The following is an 11,903-nucleotide window of genomic DNA, read 5'->3' as shown; positions in this document are numbered from 1 at the left end:
TAGTCAATAAAGCACAGGTAAACATCTTTCTGATATTCTCTGTTTTCAGCCAAGACCCATCGGACATCAGCAATGATATCCCTCATTCTACGGCCCCTTCTGAATCTGACTTGAACTTCTGGAAGTTCTCTGTCAATGTATGATTGTAGCCGATCCTCTATTACCTTTAGCAAAACCTTACTCGTATGGGATATCAAAGAGATTGTCTGATGATATCCACATTCTTTTGGGTCACTTCTCTTTGGAATGGGTACAAATATGGATCTCTTCCAACCAGTTAGCCAGATAGATGTCTTCCAAATATCTTGGCAGAGATGAGTGAGTGCCTCCCGTGCTGCCTCACTTTCTTGAAAGATTTAAATGTTTATTCCATCTATTCCTGGTGCCTTGTTCTTTGCAAATTCCTTCAATGCACCTTAGAATTCCTTCTTCAGTATCATTGGCTCTTGATCATATGCTACCTCTTGAAATGGTCGAATATTAACCATTTCCTTTTGGTACAGTGACTCTCTGTATTCCTTCCATCTTCCCTTGATGCTTTCTGCATCATTTAATAATTTGCCCAGTGAATATTTCAATAATGGAAGTCGAGGCTTGAATTATTTTCTCCAGTTCCCCTAGCTTGAGAAATGCTTAGCGTGTTCTTCCTTTATAGTTTTCTGATTCCAGATCTTTGCACATTTTATCATAATATTTGGCTTTATCTTCTCGAGCTGATCTTTGAAATTTTCTGTTCAGCTCTTGGACCTCATAATTTCTTCCATTTGCTTTAGCAACTCTACGCTGGAGAGAAAGTTTCAGAGTCTCTTCTGACATCCATTTTGACCTTTTCCTTCTTTCTTGTCTTCTCAATGACTTTTTGCTTTCTTCATGTATGAATTTCTTGATGTCATCTCACAACTCTTCTGGTCTTCAGTCTTTAGTGTTTAATGTATCAAATCTGTTCAGATAATCTCAAAATTCAGGTGGGATATATTCAAGGTCATATATTGGCTCTCGTGGACTTGTTTTCATTTTCTTCAGCTTCAGTTTGAATTTGCATATGAGTAATTGATGGTCTGTTCCACAGTCTGCCCCTGGCCTTGTTTTCACTGTTGATAATGGAGCTTTTCCATCGTCTCTTTCTGCAGATGTAGTCAATTTGATTTCTATGTATTCCATCTATTGAGGTCCATGTGTATAGTCATCTCTTATGCTGTCTAAAGAAGGTATTTGAAATGTACAAATCATTGGTTTTGCAGAATTCTATCATGCGTTCTCCAGCATCATTTCTATCACCAAGGCCATATTTTCCAACTACTGATCCTTTTGTCTTTGCTCCCAACCTTTATGTGATTGGGCTCAAAAACTTCATGTAAAATTTTCATTATCTTTCAATCCTATTTACATGAACTTTTAAAAATCCTCTCATATCAATATCTGTAGACATATATACAATATATACATATATGTGTATGGACGTATGTGTGTATATATAGTTATACTAGATAACTAACACACATAATTTAGTTCTGTAGTGCTGTTATAACAGAAGGAATCCTGTTGGTGCTGAACTGCTAACTACGAGTTTGGCTGTTCAGACTCACCAGTTGCTCCTCGGAAACTCTGTACAGGGTTGCTTTGAGTCAGAGCCAATCCAACAGCACTTAACAACAACAAGTATAACCGAAATGCCACAGTGGATGATTTTAACAACAGAAATGTATTTTCTCACAGTTTAGGCAGGTAGAATTCCTCATTCAAGGAGCTGCCTCTTGCAGGGGTGGGGGATCTTTTTTAGCCAAAATTTATAACATCATTCATGGGCAATACTAAATTATTAACTAAATGGATTATGAGCTGAAACTACCAGCTCTTCTGTGGGACACAGATGAGACTTTCTGCTTCTGTAAAGATTTACAGACTTGGAAATCCTATGCAGGGTTGCTCTGAGTTGAACCAACTCCATGGCATACAGCCACCACTACCACCACCCAATATGATGGCTGGAGTCCTGGTGTGGTGCTGTGGGTTAATGTGCTGCTCCTCAGAAACTCTATACAGAGTCATTATGGATCAGAACTGACTCAACAGCACTTAACAACAATAACAATCAGATGACTGGAACTGTGGTTGCTTTAGGAGGGCTGGAGTGTGTCCACCTTTGCTCTAGAGGGAGGCTTTCCTTTTCTCCGCCCTCGGGAAAGGTATTTGTCTCTTCTGAGCTTTTGTTCTTGGATGATCCTCATGTAACTTGACATTTCTGTTCCTCTGTCTCATCTTCCTGGTTTTTTTCTTTTAATCTCTTTTATATCTCAAAAGCAGTTGAAACACAATACACCCTACGTTAATCTTGCCTCATTAGCATCACAATCATGAACTATTCCAATATGCAGTCATAACCACAGACAGAGAAGTTAGGATCTACAACACATATTTTTTGGGGGAGTTACATAATGAAATCCATAGCATTATGGATAACAATAATACTTACTCTTCTGGGCTACTTTAGTAGGGATTGTTGTTGCATGCCATCAAGTTGGTTGCAACTTAGGGAACCTGTGTAGGGTTTCTGAGAGTGACTGGTAAAGATTCGACAATTTATATAAAGTGCTTAACATAGTGTCTGACATTAAGTAAGAACTCAGTCAATTGCAGTTGTTATTATAATTTTGATTAAAACTGTAATTATGATTATTAACACCATCCGCCTCTCCACAGATGTTGGATATGCCAATTCAATATATAAAAAAATCTTCATTAATTATCTAGATGGTGGCTAGTTAGAAAAAGAATCCTCCTTTTTCGCAGTATTGCTAAGAAGCCGGAATCTGTCTCCAGACCCTAGTGTATAGAGTCTCATGAATGTGGTTGAATGAATGCTTGCTTGAAGGGTAGAATTATCATTCTGATACTGATTTGTCTTCATATTGGAACTGTTGTTGTTAAAGGTATAAGAGATTAAGACTGAATATGATCCCAAGACACACACTAGGACCATACTGCTGTTTATACTGTTGCTAAACATGATAACCTGATGTAGGCTTGCTTTCTGTCATTTCTTCACACACAATTTTGTGGAATGCCAAGTAAAAATATAATCAGTTGAGCTTTCTATTACCTGGAGTTTCAATTATCAGTAATTTCAAATTTCATACATGTTGTATATATCCTCAGACTCTTTTCTCCAAGTACACAAAGTCTGATTTTCTAGAGCAAATCAATACATTTAGACAATTCTGCAATGGATCCATCATCTGGAATAAGAGACCATATGGAAGAAGATTATCAAGAATAAGAAAATTCTTCCCACCAAATTACATTTAGTTAGCACTAGTTATTTTCCAATTTGGAAACAAGAGTATGTGCTTTGAATCTGCTGTAAATACATTTTGAATCCTCATTCATATCCAAAAAGTGCAATAAGTTTCAAAGTCAGGGTCCATTTGCTTTTATTTTGTAACCATTAAATATCCCTTGAAAAAATTAGAGCAGTTATGAATTACAGATAGCTCAAACATGGGACTCATAGATAAATAAATCACAGTTCCTGTTAAAACTTCCCAAAATGATGCCATGGTGGCCCTGACTAATGTGTCTTTTATATTTTTAAGTTACTATAATTTGGGCTCCTACAAATTGGACCTTTTCTTTTTTGCCAGTATGTCTTTGGGTCACATCTTCCTCGATGTCAAGAATCTGTCACAAAGAAGCTTTTCTTTGCTACCCTGCCCCTCCATCAGCTTATTCATGACCTGCATGTGACACCTAGCAGCCAGTGGCACCACACCTTGTCTGGTTGGTTCTCAGCATGCCTTTCATTGACCAGATCACTAATTCCATGTCTTGGATCACTGCCATAGCTGCTTTAGCTGACCATCTTGTACTTTATCCCTCCTGAAACTTCAAAAGCCACAGCAGCCAAAGTCTAAGCCTGAAAGTTTGGGGGTCCTGTGGGGGAGATAAGCCAAGAAGGAGATGAGCTCTTGTTTTCCAGTGAAAAGTTGTGAGACAGTCTCCTCACAATGGGTGTAGCATCTCTCGCTCTCTCTCTCTCTTTCAGTGACTGTAGCAGCGGTAGTCATAAAGGCTTTGGATCTTCTACCAACTTTTGGCCTTAGAGGAAGCTTAGTCACACAACGTATAAAATATATGAGAATTAATACTCCATAGAATGAACACTGAGTAATGAGAACTGGATCTAAGTGGCAGCTGTACAATAATGGCTTTCACCCCCACCCACCCACCCACACACTTTATGGATGATTCTAAGACATTTGATACCATATGACCTGCCTGGAAGGTGTTGTGCATAACCAAGCAACCAGCTGTGTTTACTTCTTAAACTGAGACCAGCTTGGTGACACACTACATTTGCTTCCCCTCCTTTCCAGCTTCAGTTCTCTTGTTTTTTAAGTGTTTATTGTGAATTGAGTGATAGTTTACATGGGGGAACATCAGTTTTACATTCATTGTTTCATTACAATGATTACAATCTCCTCTGTGCATCATCATTCAACAGTATTTGTTTCTAGTCCCTCTGTTTTTTGGAATTTTTTTTGAGGGGGAGGGGATGTACACAAAAACACTCAAGAATATATAATAATTTAAACAACCAAAGGACATGTTCACTATTATTACCACCCTGGTATTGCCCTTTGGTAGCATGAAAGTTTTGCCTTTGGCTCTGTTTTTCAGGACATCTATGCTTAAAACAAGGGCTAGCAAGTAAAACTATCCAAGCATCCAATGGACTTATTTTTGAAGTTGGAGCACCTGGATAAAATTGAAGAGAAAATTCTCACGAGTATCTGTCAGGAACATTATAGAAGGAAATCTTTCATCACACAAATGGCTGGGACAGATAGTCATTTAGAGCTCTTTCAATTTTAGGATTCTGTTTCTGTGAAACACTGTGAAAAAATATCCTAATTGCCTAGACTAATCTTAGAATTGAGTTTGGGATTTGTATGAAATATCTTCAATGAACATTATTCAGCACAGAACGCATACTGGGAAACCAATTTCTTGTGGCAATAGAGGAAAAACAGTGTTTTAGTGGAAACCCCAGTTTAATCCACATGAGAAAGTACTGAATTCTCTACAAAAGCAAAGTAAAAAAAAAAAAGTTTTTGCCCTGTGGCTGTACATGCTCTCTTGGGGAGGCATTATGGATTAGGCCATTTTATCTGTTATACCTAGATGAATTTTGTGTTGCTTTGATTTTTAATTAATCCTGGCTGAGTTCCAAATTGAGTCGTCATATTCTGAGTACATACATTTCATGGCATAAATTTGTATTTCTAACTCAGTTCTAGCCAGCCAACAACTATTGCTCATCCTTATCAATAATCAAGAGATAACTCCCTTCCTAGAGGGAGCTCTGGTAGCGTAGTGGTTACGACTCAGGCTGTGAACCGCAAGGTCAGCAGTTCGAAACTACCAGCTGCTCCACGGGAGAAAGATGAGGCTTTCTACTCCCGTAAAGATTTACACCCTCGGAAACCCTGTACAGGGTCGCTATGGGTCGGTTCCGACTCCACGGCACATAACAACAACAACAGAGGAGCAAGCTTCCTAAGTGTACAACTAGTGTTGCCTTGACCAGTGGTGGCAGAAGCCAAACTCTGAGAATGGGAACTATTTGAGATATTCTGAGAGCATTCTTGTACTCTTACAGGGTGGAGACTGTGGAGAAGGAGTTCAGATCCGCATCCCTTCATGCGTGGTCCACAATGGTTCAATGTCACAGACACCTATACAAGTAGACAAGGCATTGTGTGGAGAGATGCCCTTTCAGGACAGAATCCTGAAGCAACTGTGTTCTGTGCCTTGCCCAGGTATGCAACTCTAACATTGAGGTGCCTTCCATGTGATCCTCTATTTTTCCTTTCCTATTTATTCTAGAAAAATTCTATTTCATCAAAACTTATGTTCTTAATTAATTTTAAATCATGTTTAGTTGTGGTTACCACTTTGAAATATAGTTACTGCTTTGATGGAGGCAGAGTATATAAGAGCAGAAAAAAAAAAAAAAGTACTGGGTTTGGAGATTGAAGAGCTAAGTTAGAATCTTGTTCCTACCACTTCACTGGTGTTTTACTTTGAGCAAATAGTCTGACCCTCTGAGCAAAAGTTTCTTCATCTAGAAACTTTGTTCATAGTACCTGCCCTGTTAGCACCTGTACATTGACCAGCACTCAAAAGATGCCAGCCAAATCAGGAGCGATGAATGCTTGAATGATAGCCTGTGGAGAAAAGGAAGGACATAGTTTTGTGAAACCACTCTCTAAACAGTTAAAGCACCAAGTCCACTGTTGTTGAGTCAATTCTGTCTCACAGTGACACTATAGGATGGAGTAGAGCTACTCCATAGGGTTTCCAAGACTGTCAATCTTGTTGGGAGCAGACTGCTTCATCTTTCTCCTGAGGAGCTGTTGGTGAGTTTCAACCACTGATCTTGAGTTATCAGGGCTCCTCTAAACATTAAAGTTCTTTATAAATGCCAACATTATATAAAATGTATACATGTTGCTGTAGGTTTAAGGTTTTTAATGTGTCCTTACGTGTATGTGCACACACATATACATATGTTGTCAAGTGTTGTCAAGTCAATTCTGACTCATAATGACCCTTTAAAAGGTTTCCGAGTAGTGACTGGTAAGCTTGAAACACCAACCTTGCAATTCAAACTGACCTAGCAGTCCAGTGCTTATCCTGCAGCACCACACCAGGACTCCTACATATACACAAATATAAGTATATAAATACACATATGACTATGTATTTATATATACCTACATAGATATGTACAACTGACTCAACGGCACTCAACAACAACATAGATATGTAAGGAGCTCTGGTAGCGTAGTGGTTACAAATCGGCCTGCAAACCTTAAGGTCAGCAGTTCGAAACTACCAGCTTTTCCATGGGGAAAAGAAGAGGCTTTCTGCTCCTGTAAAGATTTACAGCTTCGGAAACCCTGTACAGGGTCGCTATGAGTCAGAACTGACTCCACGGCACATAGCCACCACCACCATCACCACACAGATATGTATGTATTAGAAGTCCTCCTGTGTTACTGTAGGGTCAGCACTTGACTGGGTGGCAGTTCAAACCCACCAGCCAGCTGATAGGAGTAGGCTGGCTGGTGACTCAACAACACTTAACAACAACTTGCATATATGTATCTGAAGTATTAAAATTATTTAGGTCAAATGATAATCCATGTTGGTGACCTACTTATTCCTTTTTACATGGTTTCTATGAGCATTATTTTAAGACGTCATTGTGCCGATCTTTGAAAATTGAGTTACTATGATCTTTAAGAAATGTTACTATCATGGGCCAATGCATACTATTCTCTAGATATGACTACAAGAGAGACCTACTTTTTGGCACTGTCTTTTAAAAGTAAATGGAACGATGAATTGCTACATCATTCTTGTTGTTGATTGTTAAGTGCCTTCATGTCGGTTCTGACTCATAGTGACTTTCTACAGGGTTTCCGAGGAACAGCTGGGGAATTTTGACTGTTGACCTTGTGGTTCGCAGTCCAGTGCTGATCCTCCAGCACCACACCAGAAGTCCATTCTTAGTATTTCTAATGGAAAATATGTGAAAATAGAAATTTATAGTATCTAGAACCTGCATATATCACTGTACCACAATCCCAAATCTTCGTGTGAATTCTGTTCACTGACATGTTGTTAAGTCTTTGTTTTCATGCTGTTTTTGCTCCTTTTCACTGTGCTGTGGTACAGGAGACTGCCATTTAGCTCAGTGGTCAGAATGGAGTACCTGTGAATTAACCTGCATCAAAGGAAGAAGCTTTGAGACTGTGGGCCGCCAATCTAGGTCACGGACATTTATAATTCAGTCATTTGAGAACCAAGACAGCTGCCCCCAACAGGTTCTAGAAACACGCCCTTGTACAGGTATCCAGAGCACTTTTCAGTTCTTTCACCCTAGTAGATTAATAATGCTTGGTCTATGTTTATGTGAGATGTAATAGACGTACTGTCATATTATTTACTTCCAGGAGGCAAATGCTATCACTACACATGGAAAGCAAGTCTTTGGAACAATAATGAGCGAACTGTATGGTGTCAACGTTCAGATGGCATTAATGTTACAGGTATTCCTTCATATCACTCACAGAAACACTTCAGAGAGTTCTGAGTCTTGCTGTTTGTAAGAATTAGCTTACATATTATAAGCAAGGAATAAATAGGCAGGTGGCCTTACAGAGTCTTCATGGAAAATTGTCATTAGACAATTGTTTGCAATACAAACACTTCTATTAGGAGATCCAAAATGTATCAGACAAGTTAAAGAAATGCACTGAAACACAATAAAATTTCCTTAAAAATCATGATCTGAGACAGACAATGAAAGAAACAGACATTAGCTTAAAACAATGGTCACTAAAATTTTAAATCATGAACCATACAGGTTGAATTCTGATGACACGCCTCAATATAGTATACCACAGTGCTAACTTAGAAAGCCTATATTAAAATGTAAACTGAAAGAATGGATACTGGTAAATTTTGTAAAATTGAAAATATTACCATACTTGTCAATAGTGCTAAAATAATTTGCTCTAAGTTACAGAAGCTTATATTCACATACTAGAAACTTAATTTTTAAAAAATGTTTGCTAATCATGATTATTACTTAATAACTATGTGCATAATAAGATAGAGATAAAGGTTCATCATTTATGATGGTATATGCAATTAAATGGTCTTTTCAGTCATTTTAAAGGTTTTTTGTTGTTGTTGTTGTTGTTTTGTTTTTAATGTTCTTAATGTAAGGAGTCCTAATGGAGCTGTAGAATAAGAACTGGACTGTTAAGCTCAAGGTGCGTGGTTCAAACCCACCAGCTGCTCCAAGAGAGAAGAGGTGGTTTGCTCCTGTAAAGATTTACAGTCTTGGAAATACTAGACAGGATTGCTATGAGTTGGAATCTCCTCAGTGACAGCGGGTTTAGTGGCTGATAAAAACCATATACTAGGGGTGGGAGTCCTGGAATGGTGCTGTAGGGGAATCACTACAATGCAAGGTCAGTGTGAACTGAAAAGTCAGCAGTTTGAACTCACCAGCTACTTCTTGGAAACCCTATATAGGGCCGCTATAATAACAACTAGGGATGCCTATAGGAGAAAAAGAATTGTCAGCTATGCTGTCTCCTTGTTCCTGCATTATTAAACTATTCACAATCATCTTTTTAGATACTTGCATATTTTGTGAGTTGTTGTTTAAATAGCTTATGTCTACCCCACCAGAAAGACAGAAAGCATCCAACCTTCTCGGAAGTTTGTTGAGAGTAAATTGTTGCATCATCAGATTCTCTGTCTGAACCTTTTCCTTTGTCTATGTTGTACATTTACATATTAAGTAATAATCATGATCGATAAATGAGCTCAGGTCACCAATAACAGTTCAATATTTGCTGTTGTTGCTGTTAAGTGGTGTTGAATCAGTTCCGACTCATAGCGATCCTATATTGGATTTCCAAGGAGTGGCTGGTGAATTTGAACCACTAACCCTGTGGTTCAAATCGACCTTGCGGTCCAGAGCTTTATCCCACAGCACCACACCAGGATTTAATTTTCATCTTAAAACTAAAACAAAAGTGTTTTAGATACTGCAAAAGTTCTAATATTTTGTTCCCAGTTCCTAAGAGATTTCTCACTCCAGGGCAACACCCATTTTACTTTACAGATTATTAGTTTAAATAGTGGAGAATACCCCTCTCAAAATAGTTTTTAATAACATGTCTGCATGGTTATTGATACTAACATTTATATTATCAAGTTTATTCCTAGGTGTTAACTATGAATTGTGGATTTGTTTGTGTGTATGTTTGCTTTAGTTTTGAGGTTTCGCTTCTTTATTCCAGAGAGAATACAAATCTGATGGTCCTCTACCCTGTTTTAGGACCAAAGCTTTTTTTTTTTTTTTTTTAAGCATTTATTGTGAATTGAGTGATAGGATGAATATAAAGCTGTTCTGCCAAGTAAACTATAGTATTTCGTTTCTCTGCAACGATTACAATCCCCTCCATGCATCATCAAACAATGAAAGGGTATACCCCACAAGCCTGCCTCCCGGCCACCAGCACACAGCCCCTCTCCCTCCCTGAGTGCAGAGTCACCAGCTGCTCCATCTCTCCACGTCATCATCTCTGCCTCCATCTCTAGTGTCACTGCTTCTCTGGATAGGGTCCGGCATTCTGCTCTTCTTTGATGGTACCAGGGTCCTCTACTCCTGGACTGCAAAATCAACCACTCTCCTCCTTTTGTTACAAAATGTCTACATTTACATTTTCACTAGCTACAGAATAACAGTCTATAACTGGTTGACAATTAAAGTAATATATACATAGTGTTGGTCTGTATATGTAGCCAATAATATATAAATGCAGTTTATATACTACTCTACCATGCTAACTGTTCTTAAACTGTTTCATATGTCTCTACTATTTCAAATCCAGGAAGTCAAGACTAGTATTTATAAGATTTTCACATTATAGAGAATCACAATTTCATGTCCATGTATTACTGAGCACCTATACGTAATGTGTCTGATCTATGGTTGTTTTTCCTAGAGTTTAATATTTGCTTTTAAATATTCATGTGTGACATTTGCCTAGTTATGGTGTTTGTGGGTTGTAGAAAGATGAACATCAAATGAGTATTCTAAACATGTTTTTCATCCCAGACCTTAAACTGGAGAATTCATCAATTCTTATACTAATTTTGGTACCATACACTATGCTTTGAAATACAGTCATGTGTTAGAATCACATGGCAAAAAAGCACACATAAGCATTCCACTGTAAACATCCTATGTTAGAAGAACCTCCCATCACAAACAATACACCTGGGAGTAATCAGTAACAGGGACTGGACCTCTCTGTTGGCAGGGAATTTGAAAACCAGTACTGTGAAAACTGAACAGTATCAGAGGAGAAAAAACTTAACAATAGTTATCATAGACAATCTGCAATTGATGGTTTGGTGGCATTTCCTTTATAGGAGGCTGCTCCCCTCAGGCACGCCCTGCTGCTATTAGGCAGTGTAACCCAGCCTGCAGAAAACCTTTCTCCTACTGCACTCAGGTGAGTCATGTATTGGAACCTTCTACGAGTATTTTAATTGCCATGTTAAACATGTACTGTTGAATGTTCTTCTCCAGTCTGCACAGCACAAGCAGTGATTCTGTGTGCCCACGATACCATCTAGAGGCATCTGCACAAGAATTCACAGCTATTACAAATTTCTCCTCAGGATCCAGTGTTCAGGGGTGTTTTTTGTTTTGTTTTGTTTTTTATTTTTTATTTATTTTTGGTTCTTTTTGTTTATTTTATTCTAAGTCGATTGCTAGTTAAGAATGTCTTTCGGAAGTACAATTTATATTAGGTTTACTTACCAATATGTGTTCTTTTCTTCTATTTTTAAACTGCCATACACCTAAACTATTTTGAAAAAATATAATTAAATGTGTGTTTGTATTTGCTAAATGTAGATTAGTAGAACTGATTAAACTGGGATTACTAGTGTAAGTAAATGTTTATTTTAAATAAGCTGAATATGTGGCTTGGATTGAAAGCACGTTATATGTATCTGAAATCTTACTTCCCTTGCTCTCTCTCAACTCCCATTTACCGGTGCTCAAGAATTAATGGAAAATGGGTAATGTATTCTGGTCAATGGCACTCATAGTAGGCAGTGCAGATATATATATATATATTTTAAAGTTATGTTGCATTTCTTAAAGAAACAGGTTTCTTTTTATAGTGTGTTCATTCAAGAATGATTTCCTTAAAAATAATTCAAATCCTCGATACTAGTTTATTCTACTTCAAAGCTGATTAAACTCTTTACTATAGTCACTAGGTTTGCAAAGGAGCCCT

At 37.9% G+C, this 11,903-nt stretch overlaps 1 protein-coding gene across 1 annotated transcript in view; it reads left to right on the top strand.

Moving 5' to 3' along the window:
- THSD7B (thrombospondin, type I, domain containing 7B) overlaps window positions 1–11,903 on the top strand; it is a 904,077-nt gene that overhangs the window by 859,835 nt on the left and 32,339 nt on the right. The window contains exons 22-25 of the mRNA XM_006834598.1: window positions 5,660–5,819; window positions 7,744–7,917; window positions 8,022–8,117; window positions 11,026–11,108. Coding sequence (XP_006834661.1) covers window positions 5,660–5,819; window positions 7,744–7,917; window positions 8,022–8,117; window positions 11,026–11,108 — 513 coding nt within the window. The remainder of the gene's footprint in view (window positions 1–5,659; window positions 5,820–7,743; window positions 7,918–8,021; window positions 8,118–11,025; window positions 11,109–11,903) is intronic.

This window comes from Chrysochloris asiatica, unplaced genomic scaffold (assembly GCF_000296735.1).
Source record: "Chrysochloris asiatica unplaced genomic scaffold, ChrAsi1.0 scaffold00012, whole genome shotgun sequence".
Classification (NCBI taxonomy): Eukaryota; Metazoa; Chordata; class Mammalia; order Afrosoricida; family Chrysochloridae; genus Chrysochloris; species Chrysochloris asiatica.
The sequence above is the reverse complement of the archived record's forward strand: the minus strand, read 5'-3'. Positions and strand labels throughout refer to the sequence as shown.